Source organism: Drosophila sechellia, chromosome 2L (genome assembly GCF_004382195.2).
Source record: "Drosophila sechellia strain sech25 chromosome 2L, ASM438219v1, whole genome shotgun sequence".
Classification (NCBI taxonomy): Eukaryota; Metazoa; Arthropoda; class Insecta; order Diptera; family Drosophilidae; genus Drosophila; species Drosophila sechellia.
Genome location: NC_045949.1, coordinates 9,025,836 through 9,046,184, shown reverse-complemented (window position 1 = coordinate 9,046,184; position 20,349 = coordinate 9,025,836). Strand labels below are relative to the sequence as shown.

The 20,349-nt window shown below is 43.8% G+C and overlaps 1 protein-coding gene, 1 long non-coding RNA gene and 1 other non-coding gene across 5 annotated transcripts in view; 1 reads left to right on the top strand and 2 right to left on the bottom strand.

The window, feature by feature from the left end:
- LOC6611790 (neurogenic protein mastermind) overlaps positions 1-20,349 on the bottom strand; it is a 63,223-nt gene that overhangs the window by 2,561 nt on the left and 40,313 nt on the right. For 2 of the 3 annotated variants that reach the window (XM_002036277.2, XM_032727657.1), the window contains exons 3-11: positions 9,565-10,240; positions 8,955-9,116; positions 4,408-5,212; positions 2,904-4,348; positions 2,624-2,797; positions 1,238-2,567; positions 982-1,167; positions 611-921; positions 256-544 (exon numbers count right to left, since the gene is read on the bottom strand). In XM_002036277.2, coding sequence (XP_002036313.1) covers positions 256-544; positions 611-921; positions 982-1,167; positions 1,238-2,567; positions 2,624-2,797; positions 2,904-4,348; positions 4,408-5,212; positions 8,955-9,116; positions 9,565-10,240 — 5,378 coding nt within the window. The remainder of the gene's footprint in view (positions 1-255; positions 545-610; positions 922-981; positions 1,168-1,237; positions 2,568-2,623; positions 2,798-2,903; positions 4,349-4,407; positions 5,213-8,954; positions 9,117-9,564; positions 10,241-20,349) is intronic. The other variant, XM_032727656.1, reaches the window with a different exon arrangement.
- Positions 7,596-7,669, top strand: Trnat-agu. The gene has a single exon. It is a non-coding gene; the product is annotated as a tRNA-Thr (tRNA).
- On the bottom strand, positions 13,295-16,289 carry LOC116803616. The gene is made up of 2 exons (XR_004363690.1): positions 14,317-16,289; positions 13,295-14,240 (listed from the first exon to the last, which is right to left on the bottom strand). It is a non-coding gene; the product is annotated as an uncharacterized LOC116803616 (long non-coding RNA).

Below are 20,349 nucleotides of genomic sequence, written 5' to 3'. Positions count from 1 at the left end.
GCTGTCTAAGTATGTAGTTTAATGTTTAGTATGTGGATTAAGGGGTGCTTAAATCACAAGAGATATATCAACTACATTTGTTCTTCATACTCGATTTTTTAGAGGCAATTGAAGGTAATTTAATCTTGATATCCGAATTGTACTCCCCCTTACTTGCTCCTAAAAACTTTTTTTTATTCGCCATAAATAAACTAAACGCCTAGTTTTTAGTTCAATGGTTGTTGATCCAGCATTTTTCCCCGTTCCATTCCTTACCTGGCAAATGTTGGGTGGCCTGTGGCACGCTGCCCTGTCGCTGCAGTCGCTGCAACTGTTGCTGCTGGAAAACATTTACATTGCTGCCGTAGGGGGACTGTGGACCGCCGAAACCCACGCCGGAACCATCGGGCGTTGTGGCCCCGCCACCGCCCTGCCCCTGGAACGAGTTCTGCCGCTGCAGAGCCGCTTGTGTCGCCGGATTGCCGCCGGGTCCAACTGCGCCTGGGGAATTGAGGCCTCGTCTCTGGTTCTGTTGGTATTGACGCGCATTGTACGGACTCACGCCCTGCAGCGCGGCCATGGAAAGGTTTTAGTGGGTCTGCTTTGGCTGGATCAATTCTCAGACACTCACCTGCAGCTGTGCAATGAGCATCGGGTTGTGTTGTTGCAGCGTTCTACCGGCATTGCCGGACGGCAGTGGACCGCCGGGACCACCGCCACCTCCGCCGCCAGCTCCCCACTGCTGAGGACTATTCTGCATGCCCGGCGACTGCATTCCCGAGTTTGAGCCGAACGGAGTGTTGGACCGTCCGCCATCGCCAACCTGTTGCTGCTGGTAGGCCAACTGTTGCTGCTGGACATTGTTCTGTTGCTGCTGGCTGAGTTGCTGCTGCTGCTGCGGGGAGAGTCGTTGACCAGGTTGCGGGAACTGCGGGGCATAGCCTACAAATCCAAATTCATCTTAAGTTATCATCTGCTATGTCATTTTCATAATCAGAATACCTTGGTTGGGCTGCGGGCTGTAGGGCGCGCTACGACCGGGACTGAGCTGCTGCTGCATCAGGGTCTGAGCAAAGTTTGGACTGAGCTGGGCATCTGAGGGCAGATTCGTGCGGGATAGGGACACATTTGGAGCTCCCGTCGTGTTGAGAAGCGAGCCAATGTTGTTCAAGCCCGCATTCATGCCAGCTAAAATATTAGACACAATACGAATATTTGTAAATTGTAAATTAGAGCTTTAACATTCCCCAATACTCACTCGCATTCTCAGGAACAAGCAATTGCTGCTTTTGCTGTTGCTGCAATAAACGCTCCTTCTGCTGTGCGGCCGCCAAGTGCTGTTGCCGCATGTTCCGCAGTTGCTGTTGGGCAGGCAACACGACGCCTCCCGGAGTGGCCACCGCATTCATGGGTCCACGACCGCGGGCGGGATACATGGGTGGAGGTCGCTGAAAACCCTGGTTGCCCTGATTCCGCATGGCTTCCAGACGCTGCATGATGTGTTGCTGATTTTGCTGTTGTTGCTGTTGGTGTTGCTGCTGTTGCATGTTGAGCATTCCCGGATAGGCAGGGGGCTGCTGCAGATGCTGCTGTCGCTGTTGCTGCTGCTGCTGAGCAAGCTGCAACGCCAGCAGCTGTTGCTGCTGCTGTTGTTGCTGATGCTGTTGCTGCTGGCTCATCATAAGCTGCTGGTTTAGATCGTTTCCAAAGGCCGCCGACTCCACGTCTAGCATTAGCGACTTTTGAATGTCGTTGATTGCCGAGGCCTCGGATGGGGCATTGGTCACGATAGGAGTATCATCTGGATAATACTCCATTACGCTGTCTAGCAACTTGGACAGCTCCGAGTCGCCTTCGCCCAGAATGGCCGCCGCTGCCGCAGCTGCAGCCGAAGTGGAGGCCGCTGTGGTAATTGAGGTAGTTGCTGTGGTCGCCAGTTGCTGGTGCTGGAAGGCCAGCTGCGGCGGCTGGAGTTGCTGTTGCTGCTGCTGACTGAGGTAGACATCGTTTGGCTGCTGTTGTTGCTGCTGGGAAGGAATGCCGGCGACCTGTTGTTGCTGCTGCTGCTGCTGCTGTTGTTGTTGCTGCTGCTGCTGTTGCTGCTGCTTTCGGTTGCGATTAGCTGCCGCTTTGGGTCCCGTGCTGCCAGCGCTAATGAGATTACCCGGAGCGGCTAGCGTGCTGCTCACCGTGGAGCTGGTGATGTCCGGCAGCGTCTTCACTTGCAGTGGCTGCTCGGGATTGGGTGCTTTGGGTATCTTTGGCGGATTCTGCAGTAGCTTGGCCAACATCTTGTTCTGCGTGCACAATTTGCTGGGCTTGTCCTCCGACCGTTTGGCAGACGGATCATCATCGGGCTCATTTAGCGATCGCTTTCTGTTCAGCGATGGATCGCTTTGGATTTTGAGCATGGCCTTTAGATCCTCGGTGCTCATGTTGCCGCTGGCACTGTTACGGTGCATGCCATGGCTGCCACCATCCGGATTCTTCAGCTGGCGCATCAGCTCGCTCTGCCGGGAGTTGTTCATAGAACCTGGCCCACCACCCGATCCGTTGCCATCATCGTCCTCGGACTTCTCGTTGAGTAGCTGCAAGTAAATATGTAACTTGAAAGGTGTTCGATTTCGCAATATTAGAATCATACCTTGAGCAGCATGGGGTTCTGGGAATTGCCTGCCTTGTGCAGCATACTTGAGTTGCCGACACCACGCCCCATCGATCCCATGGGTCCAAACATTCCCATCCCTCCGGTCTGGCCACCCATCTTGAAGCCACCGCTGGTGTGCTTCTCCTCCTCGCTGCCTTCTGGCTTGAAGTACTGTGAAATAATTATACTTGCATTAGTATAGATCCGCGAATTTCATGTGCAAAACCAGTTTTAGCCAAGTCCAAGTTATTGACCTAAATCTTACATTGGGACTCACCTTCTCATCATCGCCCAGTCCTCCCAGACCGCCGGCCATGCTCTGTGACTTGGTCAGCAAATGGCGCAATCGCTCTGAGGATTCCTGTTGCTGCTGCTGCTGTTGCGGTGGTGTCTGCTGTTGCTGCTGCTGCTGCTGGGAAAGCAGCATTCCACCCACTCCATTCGGCAAACCGCCGCCCAATAGTGGGTTGCTACTGCTGCTATTGTTGTTTGACTGCTGCTGGTTTTGTTGTTGCTGGACATCCTTCTCGGGCTTTACATCGCTTGAATCGAAGGAGTGGAAGTTGAAGCCACCGTAGTTGCCTCCGCCGGCACTGGCATTTGACTGCGGCGAGGGCAGGCTGGCGGCGGAGTGTGAGGAGAGCTGATAGGGCGTGGCCGGAGAAGCGCAAACAGCCGGACTAAATCCGTGTCCAGACGGAGGGCGCGGCGTGCTAACGGGCGTGGCCACAGAGGCTCGCGAATTGGGACGCGAATCCGTCCAGGCTCCCACACCGCCGCTGGGATCCAATTCGAATGAGGAGGAATGTGCTGCAATGTCGAATTCGAAGGTATCGCTTCCGTAGAAGCTGTGCTCCGCTGGCGCTGGCGAAGCGGTAAACGCGTTAACCAGCGCATTCGCGGACGAGCTGGCCGATGAGCTGGCGCCGGATCGCTGCTGCTGCTGTTGTTGCTGCTGCAGTCCGGTGCCGTTGATAATCGCGCTACTCATCAGCGGTCCGCCCACGCTTGTAGTCTGCGTGCTGTTGCCACCGCCGCCCTGTTGACCGCCGCCCACCAGTCCGCCCAGCAGATGGGTGGGCAACATGCCAGAGGCCACTGGCGAAGACGAGGATCCCGAACCGGTTCCTCCGTGCAGACCATCCATGGAAAGGCTGCTGAGCAGTGAGCTGGCAAGTGACGGACTCGGTGCCATGGCGCATAGTTGACCCAAGCCCAGTCCTCCACTGCCCGCTCCAGTGTTGCTGCTGTTCATGTCGTTCTCCGAGTTGAGCAGCGTCTGCACGGACATTATAAAGTCGCCCTCACCAGGCGTCTGGTTGAGAAACAGTCTCGAGTTTGCCTTCACATGCACGTATACATCCGGTGCTCCTAATCTTAGACGGAACGGTCGCGATACCACACTGGTACCTGCCCCAGCACCCGGCGAATTGGCGCTGGCCGAGTCCTGTATGTCGCGGAGGTGCGACTTGAGGGTGGATAGGTCGTGTGGGTGACACAGGTCCTGCCACAGGCGTCCCACCCACGTCTGCAGGTGCTGCTTGAACGGCTCCCGCAGTGCAGTGGGATCGAGAGTGAGTATTTTGCCGTGGATGTCCAGCTTAAAGGTCATCTGCTCGATCGGCTGCTGCTGCACGTGCTGCTGAATATTGATCTCCAAGGGCGACTCATCCTCCGGTCGTGTGATCAGGCACAGCACCGAGCTGCTGGCATCGGCATCGTCTGAAAATAATATGGTTTATAGGGTGTTTCAACCGGTTTATTTGTGTTTTAGTACTCACCCTTGACTGGTGCCGCTATAAGGACCACCTCCTCGTACTTGTCCTGATGGCCGGACTGCCTCAGTGGCTTCTCCTCGCAGTTTGACGACGTTTGGGTGGCGGTGCGCGTGTCTTTGACTAGCATGCGCACCTTGGTGGAGATGCTGCGCTTCTTGCCGGCCGCAGCGCCACCTGCTCCTCCTAGGCCGCCCGCTCCGCTGGAATTGGAGCCCTGTGAGGCATTCCCGTTGTTCAGCTCCTCGAGATCGCCCCACACGCCCGCTGAGGTGCCAGCAGAACTGCCACCTGGACCAGAATTATTGCCGGAATTGCTATTTCCGCCAATCGGATTGTTGTACATTGTGTTGATGATCGGCTCTACCTTGGCGTGATCCCCCGAATAGAGGTACATGTAGAGCGGCTGGTGGTACAGCTCCTGCTTCTCATAGCCGATCAGGTCGCGGATGTTCTGCGTGCAGGACTCAATGATGCCGTTGGCGTTCACCTGCAGCAGGACCCAGCCGACGCCGCTGATGTAGTGCTCGAGTGCCTCAAAGTACGCCGATATCTCTGGCACCTGGCCGAGCAGGAGTGATGGCTCTGGAAGAAGTGGTTCCGTCGACGAGACCTCGCCCTGTTGTACCGGATGGATTGAGCAGTTGTCCGTGGCACAGCGGCTGCAGCGTGTTGAGGTTGCTTGCGGTTTGCTGGTGTTGTTGTTATTGTTGCTATTCGTGTTGTTGTTGGTCGTTGTCGTGGAGTTGTTGTTGTTTGTCGACGTTGAGGATATATCACGGTTTTGGCCCTTGTCACAAATCTCACGATACTGAAAGAAATGGGGTATTGTGGTAAATATTACAGCTTTAGATACATTTAAATGTGACATGCATAAAAAATGTTTAAATATTAAAAATAGATCTTATTAGAATAGAATTTACTTGAGAAAATCAAATGGTTGCAATGGAAATATGCCTCCCGACTGGAAATATTCATCTTAAATTCTACTTTGTGACGAGCCTCATAAAGACACATCATCTGCTCAGATCGCATCTGTGAGATACATATTCGAATATAAAAACTTCATTCATATCGCGCCCACTTTATCGGCGACATTTAAACCGCGGGCATTATTTATTTGGCGATGATGCGGAAGCATACCGAGCAAAAACTCATGCATAATATGACACACAGCCAATAATAATAATAATAATTATAGCACAAAGATCGGCACACTTTGTGTGGAGTAGTAGTAAGTATGGCAGAGAGGAGGGAAACTCGGGAATATTATTATATGTGTAATATCATTGTATTGACACAATGGAAGTGCAATAAACGGCATTTTATCGAAGTCGTGTGTGTGCAGGGGTTCTATGTTTGTGTTATTTTTACGCGCACGTTTGAAAATAAAGTCATTGACATTTGCGAAAAAATACGCGAACAGCGCTCGTCATATTCAAATATTATTGTTATGGTTAGGATTTCGTTTTCCTTAGGATTTCCACAGCACGCCTCCCACTGCCACCCACTTTCCAGTGGCTCCCCATTCTCTCACTGGCTCTCTTGAAACAGTTTCGCTCTCACACATGGGAATTCAAGGTCAGTCAACTTCAACTTCGCATGGACAAATGTCAATGGCATTTCACTTTTGTTTTGGTTTCTCGTGTCTCCTCTTATTTGCGTTTTTTGTTTAATATTTTTTCGGGTCTTATCGCAGTCTATGCTTTAAATGTGTGACTCAATTCGGGCCAGAAATCGTAAATGACTTACGAAAAATCTCAGAAATAATGAAAAGCTGAGAACACAGAACGTTCGCACAGTCACAAAGTTGCCGAAATACTAAGCACACATTTTTTGAATGCAATTGTGTTAAAAAACGCACAACGACAGCAACACCAACAACCACACGAAGACGAACAACAATGGCAACACGAAGCTTCTTCGCGCTCTTTGCCAAAAAAAGGAAGCTTTGCTCTCTGGCACTCGCTCTTTCCAGTTTTGTTTACCGGCTTGCACGGCGGCAGAGTGTGTGTGTGTGTTATCACATTGTGCACCTGTTTTGTGCGGGCGTATGGGTGTGTGTATGTGGGGGCAGCAACAACAATTTAGAACAATATAGAACGAAACGCAATCGCAACTATGTGAAATTGCAAATAGCCGATACGTCATCGGTGCAAAAGCATTTCAAAGCAGTTCGTTGATCTCCCAAAAAATGGAGAGCGAGCTTTTGTTGTTTGGAATTGGAATTGGAAGGAAGGGAAGCTTGACCAGGAAAAGCACGAATATCGGGGTGAAGGCACTCCGAATAATATCAGTCAAATGATTAAGTAAACATCAGAATAACAACAACAATGAGAGCAACGGTAGCCGTTGCAAAAAAGAAACAACAAAGCCTGGGGCGCGTGCAGTCGTGAAAATGTCCAAAACGTGTCTGGCTTTATCTCTTTGCCACCCCTCCTCTTTCGAAAACATCGTACGCTTCATTTTTGGCGCGCTGTGACCCAAAGACTCTGCCAAAATGATCAAATCAGGTAAAATGCGAGCGTTAGATAAAAGTAAGCAGCTGTGCAACGCAAAAGGGGTTTGTCAACACCCGTATCACCGCGATCGAGGGATAAAAAGCTCCGATTCAAATTAATTGAGGCGAATGGCAGTTTTTGAGATACTTTTGGGTTCTGAATACTCAAGGGTGTGTGGTGTTAAGCAAAATGACTTAATCAATCTTTTTTAGCATTTTGTATTATTAGATCTTAATCATATTTAAAAATCTTTCGTAGCATACTAATCGGAGCAGTGTAGTTTAAATTATAATTCTAAGGATTTTACTGATCTATGTACGCCTTGTTTTTAATTTTCCCTGTTTTTGTACAGCTCAAGTATTTGAAACTGAGTCGTATTAATTTCGAAGACAGATGTTATATTTTTTAAAAGAAACTAATCTATATTTTCATTAGTGTGTCCTTTAAGGACCTTTCTATAAATCGTGCTCGATAGCTTATGATTAGAACTATAAGTCCATTAGTAACGAATATTTAGTCCCCTAAATTTTTCCATATTAAAGTGAACATTTAGTTTTGTTACTTTGAATGAATGGTGCTAAAAATAGACACCACACACACCTCGTCGAACCTAATCAGCCAATCAGTTGATAGTGTAGAGGTGTTGCGAGACGAGCAAGCCAAATAGAATTTATAGAACACGCGAAGGCAAGTGGCGCCGTGGCTTAGTTGGTTAAAGCGCCTGTCTAGTAAACAGGAGATCGTGAGTTCGAATCTCGCCGGGGCCTTTCCTTCCATTCGGGATGTATCTTTTTTCCACACTATATCTTTTTCCATGTCAGCCAGCTAATCGAGTTGTGTTTTGCCAAGTGAATAATAATGTGTGATGAGGGGTCCAGCAATTGGATTAGCGCTGAAAATTGTCTCGGTTCGATCCCTTCGTTGGCTTTTCTCATTAGGGAAAAACCAACATGACACGAACGCGTTTAATTCAATTTGTTTATTATGTACGGAACTCATGTGTGAGCTTGTTGTACCCTTTAATTGCATTTCACTGCCCGGCGACTTGTTTTGTTTTTGCCCGCACGGATTACAAAATAAAATTATGTATTTTGGCGTTGGCTGTGTGCCGCGTTTCATTTAAAAAGCCATTTGTTGGTTTGTGTCTTTTTGCACTTTTTGTTTGGTTTTTTTTTTTGGTTTTGGGTTTTGTCGGTTTTTTGGATGTTCGGCAAAGCGTGGCGCTTGGCTCGAAAATAATTTGCATAATAAAGTGCTTAGGCTACCTGAAACCAATAAAAGAAATACGGCAACAACAATAATAATGCCTAAAACAACATAAAGTCGGGTCGGGCCATTGAAACATAAATAAATTTATGTAAATTAAATAAAAATATTAATTAAATCGTGTTGCGGCGGGGGCCAAATTACGTCAGCCAACTCTTCATAGCCGCTTCTGCACCTCGTATTCCCTTTCGCGACATTCTTTTAAGCTCTTTTTCGGCTGAGCTTTTAATTGCTTTTTAATTGGAACGCGTTTTCGGATGCGCAGAGAGAAAACTCAGGTGAGTTGGAAGAAAGTTTGTGATAAGATGTTGAAGAAAATTACACAATTCTTATATATCAGCAACTTGATAACATATTTTTAAAGTATTTTTAGTTAATACCTTGTCTTAAAATAGAGATTTATAATGTGGTAATCAAAGTGGTAAAAATATCACCCATTTTTCTCTCTGTACGAAAAATATCCAAAAGAACGAAGACGAAGCTGAAGCTGCGGGGAAACTGCATGGAAATTACATTGGGGAATTTCACTGGGCTGTGTTTTTGCGCTGTAATTGATCATTTGGTATTCCGGACAGACCAGTGGAATCGACTGGCCAAGTCCACCAAGTCAGTCATTCCCAGGGTGTTATAACAACTTGTATTGCTTTTTTTTGCAGTTGGTCGCGTTTCGGGCTTTATTAGTTTCGTTTGATGAGCTTATGCATTGGGGTCTTGTCGGTAATTAACTTGTATGCGTGGGGGGCGAGTGGATAAGCAAATGTACACATTTATCAATTGATTTCATACCGTTCGAACCACTTGGTTTAGTATAGCCGCCTTGTCCGGTTTCGTTGAGGTCATATCTCCACGCTTGTTCAGCGTCAATATCTCCGACAGCTGCTCGATATAGCCATTCTCCGCCTCGCGACGTCGCTTCTCATTGTTGCATTTGTTGATCTGTGATTGTGGCTGCAAAGAGCACAATGTTGTTAATAAATTTGTACCACTTAAAATATGAATACTTATGAAAGTCTGAGCCCTCAATTAAGCATAGTTTATGGCTAATTTTGCATGTTTTTGCATATTATCTTTATAAAAAGGTTTTATAAATATTAATAATCTGTTCATTTCATTTTGCATTGGAGTGATAAAATGATAAAACAAACACAAATATTTATTTCCTGACATATATACATACATCCTTTAGATGTTATTTAGTGCTTAGATAAATCATTAAATTATATTTTAGTTGAGCAGCCAAACATATGCCTTGGAACCAGCATAGGAATGTCCATGTGGCGTATACATAATATTCGCATGTCTATTTATAGGTTTATAGGGTGTTCGAAATTCCTTTCTCGTTAAGAGAGAAACTTAATGATTTGCGTTAGCAGGTACTTCCCCGTCCGAAACTTACCAGATTGACCTTTGAATCCGTCTTGCGCCGTATCTTTCGGCCGGACGTCGCTGAGTTGGCAGAGTTGGCTGAGATCGGCGATGCCACCGCATTCATAATGGCAGCCGATCGCTGCAGGGCAGCAGCAAGATTTGCCGTTTGTGCGGCAGCGGTGGCCGCCGCCTTGTTTTGTATGGAACGATGCGAGATGATCTGCTGCTGCAGTTGCTGGTGCTGGTAGGCCAATTGCTGCTGTTGCGCCTGCTGCTGATGCTGATGCTGGTGCTGATGCTGCTGTTGCGCTTGCTGCTGCTGTTGTTGCTGCTGCTGATGCTGATGTTGCTGGAGTGTAAGTGCCGCTGCTGTTGAGGCGCCTGCCACGCCCCCAGCACCAGCTCCGCCTCCGCTGGCTGCCGTCGCGCGCTGCAGTGGATGCGTACCGGGCGCCAGACCGTGATGCAAGCCGCTCAACAAGTTGCTGCCAATACCGCCGGTGGCCGACGATAGTGTAACGGCTGCTGTTGCAGCGGCCGGCGATGAGCGCGGCAGGTTGCAGACCGATATGTTGCCGCTGTTGTATTTGTTGTGGTTGCCGCTGTTGATGCTGCCGCTGGCGCTAATGCTGCTGCTGCTGGTCGAGGTCGATGGATTTGATGTACCTGAGGCCCAATGATCTGGTAAGTCACTTGGGCTAAGCCTGCAAAGAAGAGGTCAAAGTTGAAATTAGCAAAGAAATTGTTTAAAAGAACACAGTAGAATATTTCAGATACATGCTATAAATTTAAAAATAAATATAATATTATATCTTTCTTTACAACCATATCAAATGTTTTATCAAAACATTTTTTTAAGTACGAGCAAACCATTTGTATACGACTTTGTCTTTGGTCATAGACTTGGTTTTTGTGGTTTGGCCTCGAATTCTTATCAGAATGTAAAATTTCCTATGCCCCTGTGCTTCTATTCTTTCTATATATATTTGACTTGAATTACTTTGGGTAATGTGCTGCCTAAATTACTCTTTATTGCCCAATTAATTTGCATTTAAACAGCGCAAGAAGCACCGACAAAGATTAGTTTTAGACTGTATATCAAATATCCTTTTACTATTATATTACTATTAAAGAAATGCTATTAATAATATAATATATATATTATATTAAATATGATAATATATTAAATTTTATACTTATTTCATTATTATTTCTATTAAAACGTAAGTTGTCACAACAATTTCACTACTGAATGTTGAGGTTTCTCTTTACAATCTCAACTATTTCCACGGCTTTCCCCGAAAAATGACTATTTTCCGGTGGAATGTGACGTTTTCAGTTTGCACAATGGTAGCCACTTCAAAGGATATTGAGATGTGTTACATGTTTCCCGCACAAACTTAATCATTTGTTAGCCGGAATTTAAGCAAGTATTTCGGTGATGGGCGGTTGGCTTTGGGTTACCAACGCAACGTGAGCCAAATTAATGTTGTCAGCTGGCTTAGAACCCGGACTTGAACTGGTCATCATGGCCATTACTCTTGTTGTTGCCCTCGTGTCGTGTCCCCTCCGCATTCAACATTTTTATTTGGGCTCTTTCATGTCAGTTTTCATTTGGCTAAATGATTAATTGTTTGTTTTACTCTCTTAAAATGCGGAATAAATTACACGTTTGCCAATCTGTGTGTCGCTGGACGAACCGTTGTGCCAGGAAACGAATATATAGAATTGTCGGAAATATGTTTAATCAAAAAAACAAGCGAGCTCATCAATCCGATTGCAGTAAACTATGTATCTGTATCCCCCTTTTCATGGACCTCATTTGCCACTGAGACTCACCCAACCAGTTGAGCGTGAAACCTTCAGTCCAAATTGAGGACCACCCGGTGGTGCAGTAACTGCTTCTTATTCCTCCACTTTTTTTTAATTACATTATATGCATAATGAAGAGAACCCCAGAGATTGGGGAGCGGGCAAGAACTGAGAACTGCAACCAAATAATTACAGGCAACTGGACATGATGGGGAGATGTGATCAGCGCAGAGAACGAAAAAGTCGGGAAAACACAGGTAAAATAAGGTAGCTACGGTAGCTACGGAACTATATCTACTAAAAAAAAAATATAGCTAAATTATATTACTTTAAAACATTTTCTTAAAACTGATCAACATTCCGTTACTGTTTCTTATCATGGAAGAAACTAGCATACAAGATAGTAAAAGAGCAATAAAAGTATTATATCAAGAATAAGCAGACTAGCAGATTAGTATTATATTATTTTTTAGAGAATTACTTAATTTCTCGTTGATTTACACTAGCTCAAACTACCTGTTTGAGGGTATACAAGAATGTGGGTGAGCTGCGATGTGCCAAAATGACTGACGTACCGCTTACCAGATACCCTGTCCCCTTTCTCTCGCCGCTTCGAGCGATATAATTGTGCGAATTCTTTGCGCTGCTGCTGCTTCTGTTCGCTGTTGGCTATTTTGACAGGGCGACACTTAAATGTGGCAGCCCGCTATGATCATAATCATCCACATCGGTCGCATTCCCATCCAATGCTCTATCGCTGCCGCTCGCCTGCCACACAGGGCGTATGATTGACGCGCTTAATTAAGGCAGCCAGAAAAGAGCGAAACAGAGTAGCGAGTAGCGTAAATTAATGAAATTACAATTAATGCAGCAAGTCAGTTGACTTATTCGCGCTGTTCGCGTTGCTTTTTTCAGTTCCTCTTTTATTTTTTTGTTTTTATTTTTTTTTGCGCTCTTGTTGGGCTTATCAATTTGCACTTTGCCGCTTGGGCTTTCAATCTGCCTCTGTGTTTTGCTATTTTCGCCATTTTATCGTCATGAACTGGGGGGACACATCGTATTTATAGACAAACAGCCAAATATATGCAAAAAACCCACCGTGTGAGAGGGTGGCCAAAAGAGACAGAAAGACACAATACTTTCGCCCCAAAAGAAAACAAACAATGTGCCTTAAAATGACAATGAACGGCATTTGTTTGATCATCGGGAAAATTGAGTGGTTGGGATAATACAGATTTTAATGGGTCGTCTCAAAGTGAATTTGCGGCAATTTATCGGGAAGAAATTACTACATACATATGTATTTATTTCGTTTGGGAACAGCAAAATATTTAAGAACTATTTTTATACATTTCCATACTGATTGAACTTAAGAATATACTGTATTGTATCACTTAATTGTGTTTTTTTTTTTATAAAATAAGACAAACTGAATTGACTCAATAAATTACGTAATGGTGAAATAAATGCGTTTTATCACCGCTGTCAATAAAATTCCACCGAATTCATATAACAACCTGTCAGCAGCAATGATTCCCCGAAAGTTCTGGCAACGATTGCTCCCTTCCTCTCCATTCAAACTCTTTGATGATGAATTTGCATACCAATGGAGGAGACATAAGCCCCCTGGCAAGGTCGTTCCATTTCACATCAGCTCTCGAATGTGTTGGCCAACAAAATGCAGACTATATATACAGAGAAAACAAATTACTCATTACATTTAATGTTGATCATTATGTCAGCCAGAGTTTTGGAACTTGGCTTCAGCGTTTTCGAAGCTTTTGTTTACACCTATGCGAGAGCTTAGACAAATTGAGTCACGACTCACGTGATGATGATTGTTATGGAGAGTGTGCTGTGCACTTCAAAATCGCATCACTCATACGCACCGTATACATACGTATGTCATGAAGCCGGGGAAGCGAAGAAAGCGCAAAACGTTGCTCGGGGCAAAGCTCAAAAAATTGTTTTGATTTTTGTGGGTTTTTTGGGGGTATACGTGATGTTTGGCCTGTCGCCTCAAACTTGGAATTTGGAATTCAAAGAGGAAAATACTTGAGTAAAAAAAAGTACTACAAGCAAGTGAATTTTTAGCTGAAAAATGGGGATTGTTTTAAAAATGTACTAATTATTTAATATAAGAGATCTCAACCTGGGATATCTTCTATTTGTTTGTGATCTCATTTACCTGACTCACATTTCGATTCACTTCCGCATACCGCACAGTATCCTTGACATCAATTGCAAATTGATATCACCCTCAAAAACAAATACAATTTGTAAATATTTTTTTTCGGCTTATTTGTGCATGCGGAATGGAGTTTCTATGGCATTTCAGTGGCACAAATGCTGATTCATTCTGACTAAACCAAATGTGCGGGTTGACTTTCGAGGTAAGGTTATCATATTTTGGGGAATTCCCGAAGGTTTTCAACATGACTGACACATATCTGTAGTTTTCCTGCATTTAAGGTTTTAAGTTGTGTGTTTTATTGTATTTTAACTATAATTGAGCACATGTAACTTTAGTTAAACTCGTCTCTCATTTTTTTGTCGCCAGAGTTTTTCTTGACTGGTCTCAGCTGTGTGCGCTGCCTCGTTCGCCGAGCAGAGACCTGTGCACTTGTTTAAGCCAAGTTAACTAAGTCTAGTCTGGTCTAGCTGACATCCCCACCGCTTCTCGTACACCTCGAAAGCCCCATTTGCTCAGCTGCCGCTGCTGCTGCTGTGTTTTTCAGACTTCTGTGTGGGTAAGCCTGCATTTTTAGCAAACTAATTGTGTGAATGGTGTGAATAAAACATATGTTCGCTCGGTTCGGGTCTCTCCGCTCGAAGAGACACAATGCTCTCAGTCTGAGTCTGTTTGTGGGTCGCTCTCGGCTACAGTCATTGCTACAAATAATAAAGTGGGTCATGGATGAAAGAAAAAGCGTTTTATAAAGTGGGTCATGAATTTTGTTTCACTCACGTTCAAGTGTATTTCGATTGCCGCTCGCCGTTGTTTTTGTTGTTATTACTGCGGCTGCTTGCTGATTTTTTATATATTTTTCTCTATATACACTTTGTTGATATTTGATAAATTGTATGATTCAGGTTTCGGCTGGTAGTCTATTTCGCTTGGGAGCAGCTTAAATTTATTTCCACAATATTTTTGAACTTGAAAACAAAGTTGGGGAATATAAATTAAGTGCCCAATTAGGATATAAAAATGTTTGAAAAATGCGTATTCTTTTTTCAAGATTATATGCAATTCAGTTTGTTAGTTTATCTCGTTCAATGCTTATTTTCGACTCAATGAATCAGTTTCAATCGAGCGATTCAATTAATTGGCATTGATTTATGTGACACATACTTAAATTATTTTTTATTTATTTTTTATTATGTCTTTCGCTTGTGCGTTTAGCCACTTTAATTGCCCCATCAAAGAGCGCCACGAGAAAGGTGGCGGCGAAAGACTGGTGCCATCTGCTACACTTTCACTGACTAATTGCCAATTCAGGCATTGACAGTTTTCACTTTCCATTGAATGGCGTCAAAATAACACTGCTAAATAACTTTGTGAAAGGCGAAGGCCCATTTGTGCAATAAAAATAGTTGTAAAATTAAACGGTTTATGAAAATTTGTTGGCACACGAATTTTCAAAGAAACTCAGATTATAAACACCTACTTTAATTTAATTTATTTTATAGTTAAGTACAATGAATACAATTCTACTTTGCATAACTAAGAGAAATTCCAAAATCAAAGTGAATACATAGTTATAAACAAATTCAGCGTTTTAATAGAATACCAATCAAATGGTCGCTTTAATAGCTAAAATTGCTACCATTTCGAAGCCCATTTCCCCAGGCCAGTAATCACCATTTAACTTGCCAGGCAATTTATTTGATCTGAGTGAACCAGAACGGGGCTCTATTATATCAGAACTGTAACTGAATGATTCAATAGACAGTAACTACGGCAAAAACATGGATGATAACATCTAATGAGCGACCGGCCGAACGACTATGCAATCGCCGGCCTTCCTCCTCCATAGACGCCCCACCTCCACGACCTTATAGACCAGAAGTCTCTCTTTCCGGCACTTTTTGTAATGCCCCGCTCTGAGTCTCGCATTTCGAGTGTTTCACCTGCCGACTGAATGCACTCTTCGCAGTTGTTGCTGCTTTTTTTTTTTGCCGTCTATGTCGGCGAAATAATGTCAGTGGGTCAGAGTCGATTTAGCATTTTGCTGTTGTTGTTGTTGTTCTCCCCACGCTGCACTTGTTTACGTTTTGTGGGTAAGGTTAGCTCATAAGCAGCTGAAACAGCTGTTTAAGCCCCAACTGCCTTACAGTCCTACTTAACTAAAGCTACAGCAGTTGGGTATCGGTTGTATTTGGGTTAAAATCCCAAAGATTTCGATAGCATTCTGCATTCTATGGTGGCAATGGTCAAGTGCATTGCTGCACGTGCTAACATATGGGACATATGCATATAGATGGTGCCATTCGGTGTAAACAGCGCATTTGTATGCAATCGTTTGGATCGTTGAAGTAAACAATTTTTGGGGGTATCCCAAAGATTTATGGCGTTTCGAATTGTGTAGATAAATTTATGCAGAATATTATCTTTAAAGAATCTATCTATCTTTTCTAGCACTTTTATTACTATCCAATTGTGCTGGAAACTTTCCTCTTGCACCATAAGGTGCATTCATTCCAAGTTGTTAAATTCCATGACATCATAAAGTCAGATATCTGATTGACTTATGAAGTGTCAAATAATTTAATTAAAACCTTCGGCTCCTACAACTGCGAACGCACTTTATAATCGAATGTGTGTGTGCAAGTGTGCTTAATCTTTGAGCAATCTCTCAAGTTGATTTCCTCTACCTTGTTCGCGCTGTCTTGGCTGCGTTTCAATGAAATCTCAGCCAGACTGCAAAAATTTAATTTATGAGTAAATAAAATGTATTAAGCTAACCTTCGCAATGCCGTTGCTGCTGTTGTTTTTTCGACTTTTGTTGCTGGCTTTGCGCACTTTGCATTTTGTTTACATGTCGCAGGCAAGAGTTTCAACTACGTAGACTGAGTTGCAGCGTAACCGTGATGTTTTTCGGATACTTTCTGAGCTTTTTGTCTGAGTATTTGAGTATTTCCTCAGTTGCGTGCTACTTCGTTTCGCGTGCATTACTCACCTGTAATCAGAGGGAGAAAGATGCGATTAGCACATGTGGAAAAGGGTTGATAAAGCTGCGATATGAGCCAGATTAGGGGTTGCATTAATATAAAAGTGTATAAGGTTCAGGGTTGGGAATTAAACCACTTCGTTGCAAGGTGCATTATGTTATCGGATTCGATACATATTATTAATGTGTTGCGGAGGGCCAAGTTTGCCAATGTTGTAAAGTTAATTCTGCAGAGAAACAGATATTTCATGCATTTCCTTTACAACGTATCTGATAGATTGATTCTATATCGTGTTACTCCATTCCCTGTGTTTGGCCCTATCATTAAAGCTACTTTGCCCGTCTGGCTGTCTGGCATTCCACTACATTTCCGCTCATAGATAGGGGTAGTCATAGTCCTAGTTCAGGACCTAAATCTGGACTTGGGAATGGGCGGAATTGAGCTCGTGTGTTTTTTTGTCCCTTGGCTGATGGGGTGCTTGTGATTTTTCTACCGGATTACAATTGTTTACACACACGACTGAACATTGTCACAGTTTCCACGACGGCGACGGCTGCAATTGTTCCACAAGGCAAGCCCCCGCGCCGCCCTTTTCCAGCCCATCTCCTCGGGCCCCACATAGTAGCCATGGCATATCCTTTTAAGCCCCCTCGTGTAATTGTGCGTCTTCATGTGACAAACTCTGGCAACTCTGACGTTGCCTTCGTTTGTTGTTTGCACAAAAGTATAAGTTTACAGCGGCAAAAACTGATTTGCATGCAGGTCGTTGTGTGTGTGTGTGTGTGTGTGTGCTGCCACTTTGTCTAACATTTCACTTTATATGCCAGCCACGCCCCCTATACTCGTATATCCTCCGCCCACCGCAATTGCCCGGCGTTTTGTATGCTTTTCACTTTACGTTGCCAGTCAGCAAGCATTTTATTCCATTTTTCTCTTCCTTTCCAAGTTTTTTTCAGATATACATATATACATATGTATTTTTTCGCCTATCCTGCGCTCAGTATTTTTCCAGAGTTTTTCCAATTTTCCGCTCATGCGACTTCCTGCTGTGTCTGTTTGCCTTGCTGACCGATAATGGCGGAGGATGAGATGGTACGGTATGGTATGGTATGGTATGTGGGTACTCCCATTATCAGTTGAGCTCCGGTTTTATCCGCAAAAACACACTGGCACGAACAAAATCTCGTATTGGTTTCACAGTTTCTGACAGTTGTTTGACTTGATGGCTGTGGCAGGTGCAATAAGTCCAGTTATTGAAGAGCCTTCATATTGTGGCAGGTCTTCTATTTGCTTGGACGGAGTTCTGATGTCACTGGAATGTGGATTGGGGCGTTTGAAATTGAATTCACTCGGACAGCTCGAGTTGGGGTTTGTAAACAATTACATGAAAGTCAGTGCGAGTCAAGGGCTACAAATAAGGATGTTAACAATTGAAACTTTATACGTCAAAAGGAGTAAACTGTGAATTGATTCAAGTTATTGGTAAAATAAATCAAATATAGAACAATTCGCTTTCTGAAGTTGAAATAGCGATGATGTGGTCATAGATGTATAATTGAATAATAAAAGAATAATAAGCAGATTTAAAATATTTAACAACTTGAAAGAGTCCAAGCCAAGTAAGTTCAAAATGTCAAATTATTTCGGTCATTTTAAAACGCTCAGCATAATTAATTCCGGTTCTTTCAGCTCGTCAGACGTGGGCAATAAAAATCACTTCATTTTTTTGCTGCAACTTTCTGGCCGGGCCAGCATTACCATATTCTTTTTCTGGCCGCGAATACTTAACCCTTTTCCAACGCTCGCCGCTCAGTCGGCTGTCACAGTTTGACAGCAACTGGCATTGACGCCGTCGCTCAGATTGCATTCGCAGGTTTGCCGCTCCGTTGTTTGCATTTGTGTTGGTATTTGTGTTGCGTTGTTGTGCTCATGCAAATTTAATTAAATGGATTTCTTCTCCGGCTTCAAAACCCCTCTCCCCAACGTTTCCCCTTCCTCACACAGCTCACTCTTTAATTCATTCCATTTCTGTTTTGTTTGTAAGCCGAGCAGCGAGCAGCCCAGCAAGTAATTAAGTTGGACAGAGCTCGAATCCTAGGGCCGTGCCACACAACGCCTTTCGATTCCCCAACGACCTTTTCACACACTATCCATCCAACAGGATCTGTGGAAAAGTCTTTAATCTGTTCGATACTTATTTTCGGTGTGTTGGTTGTTGTTGAAATTTAATTATGATCGGATTGGTGAAAACTGCCCACGTTCATCTATAGCCCACCTGATTGAGCAAGATTTACAGAGAAAAAGGGAATGCCGTAAAGGTAAATATTATTATTATGAGAGGTAAATGATTCACAAAGTACATAGAAGTTTGGAAAATTTAATAATATACATCATAATTCCAAGCACATATGTATGTATACTTTTATTTCAAGCTATTCTCTAAATTAGCATATAAAATGAAAAAAGAGATATGACTTAATTACGCATAGTTCTCATTATCTCTATTTATAAATGAAAGCTTAAATTTTGTGAGATACACTGAGAGAAACTCACACAGAAGCACACCCTGTATGGACTGGCATGCCTGTCCGTCAATGGTAATTCGATATTGCGCCGGTTTTAAAAATTCTCTTTTTCCCTGCCCTGCGATGTGTGTGTGTGTGTGTGTGTGGTTGTGTGTGTGTAGCTGCCAAATTAATTACAGAGCGCTGCACCAACGCACAGAGAGCACTGAGAGAAAAAAAGGGTAGGGGCAGAAGCAACGGAGGGAAGTGGGTGGGCGGTTGTAGTACAAACAAACAGAGCCGGCTGAGATTTTTTATACTACCTTTTTTGGTTTTTATTTTTTTTATATTTTGTATGCAGAGAGCGTCCCCCTTTTAACCCTTTAGTCCCCGCCCGTTAACCCTCTACCGCCCGTCTGCGAGGCAGCTTTAAACTGGCTGTTGGCTGCGGCTTTTTGTTTCCGAACTGGATTTACCTGAGGTAAGTTGAGGTGAGGCGAGTTGTCTGCCTCGTTTGCTGTACTCTTTAGCTGTAGGTTTGTAGGTCTATTACGGTGCTCTCTCTCCAGTTTTTTATTACGCTTTTTGCTGTTTTTTTTTTTAGCAGCTACCTCCGCTTTTTAGCCCGACGTCCTTTGTTTGCAGTGAGCCCTTTTGTCTACCGGTTCCAAAGGCCATCGTCGCTGTCGATCAGCGATTACAATGCCGGCGGAAAAGGGAGGGCACTGAGGAGGTATCTCAATCTTGAAGATAGTTCCTGGTCACCTCACTCCTCAGCTATCGATAAGTGTGCCATGGGGATTTCAAGCTTAACTGCCCACAAATCACGAGTCGTTATAGAAATTCGGCAATTATGATTAATGAATTATAAAATATCTTTGCGAATTATGTATGCTAAATTGCTTCGTTAACCAAACAGTTTTAAGGTTTAAGCACAGATTATTCTTTAGCTTCCGCTTAAACAATGCATATATAAATCAATAGCTAATTTAAGTATCTTAAAGATATGTATCGCTGGCGTCACAGATATTTTATGCGTCAAGTTTAATAGGAATGTAGTACAAAATAATAAAAATCTTCATTTGTAGATGTATCTAGTTTTTATTATATTATATTTGTATTCGGAATACAATATGCTCAGAGCAGGTCTTGTAACAATTTCAATATGATTAACCACTCAGAAAGCCAATTTATCGTAATTTGCTTCGACAATTGTCGTTGCCAGTTCTTTTTTTTTTTGCTACCCATAAAAGTCGAGTTCTGTTCCGCTTCTCCAGCAAACAAACCGGTGCGTAATTTGTTGTAATGGTTTTGGTTATTTTTCT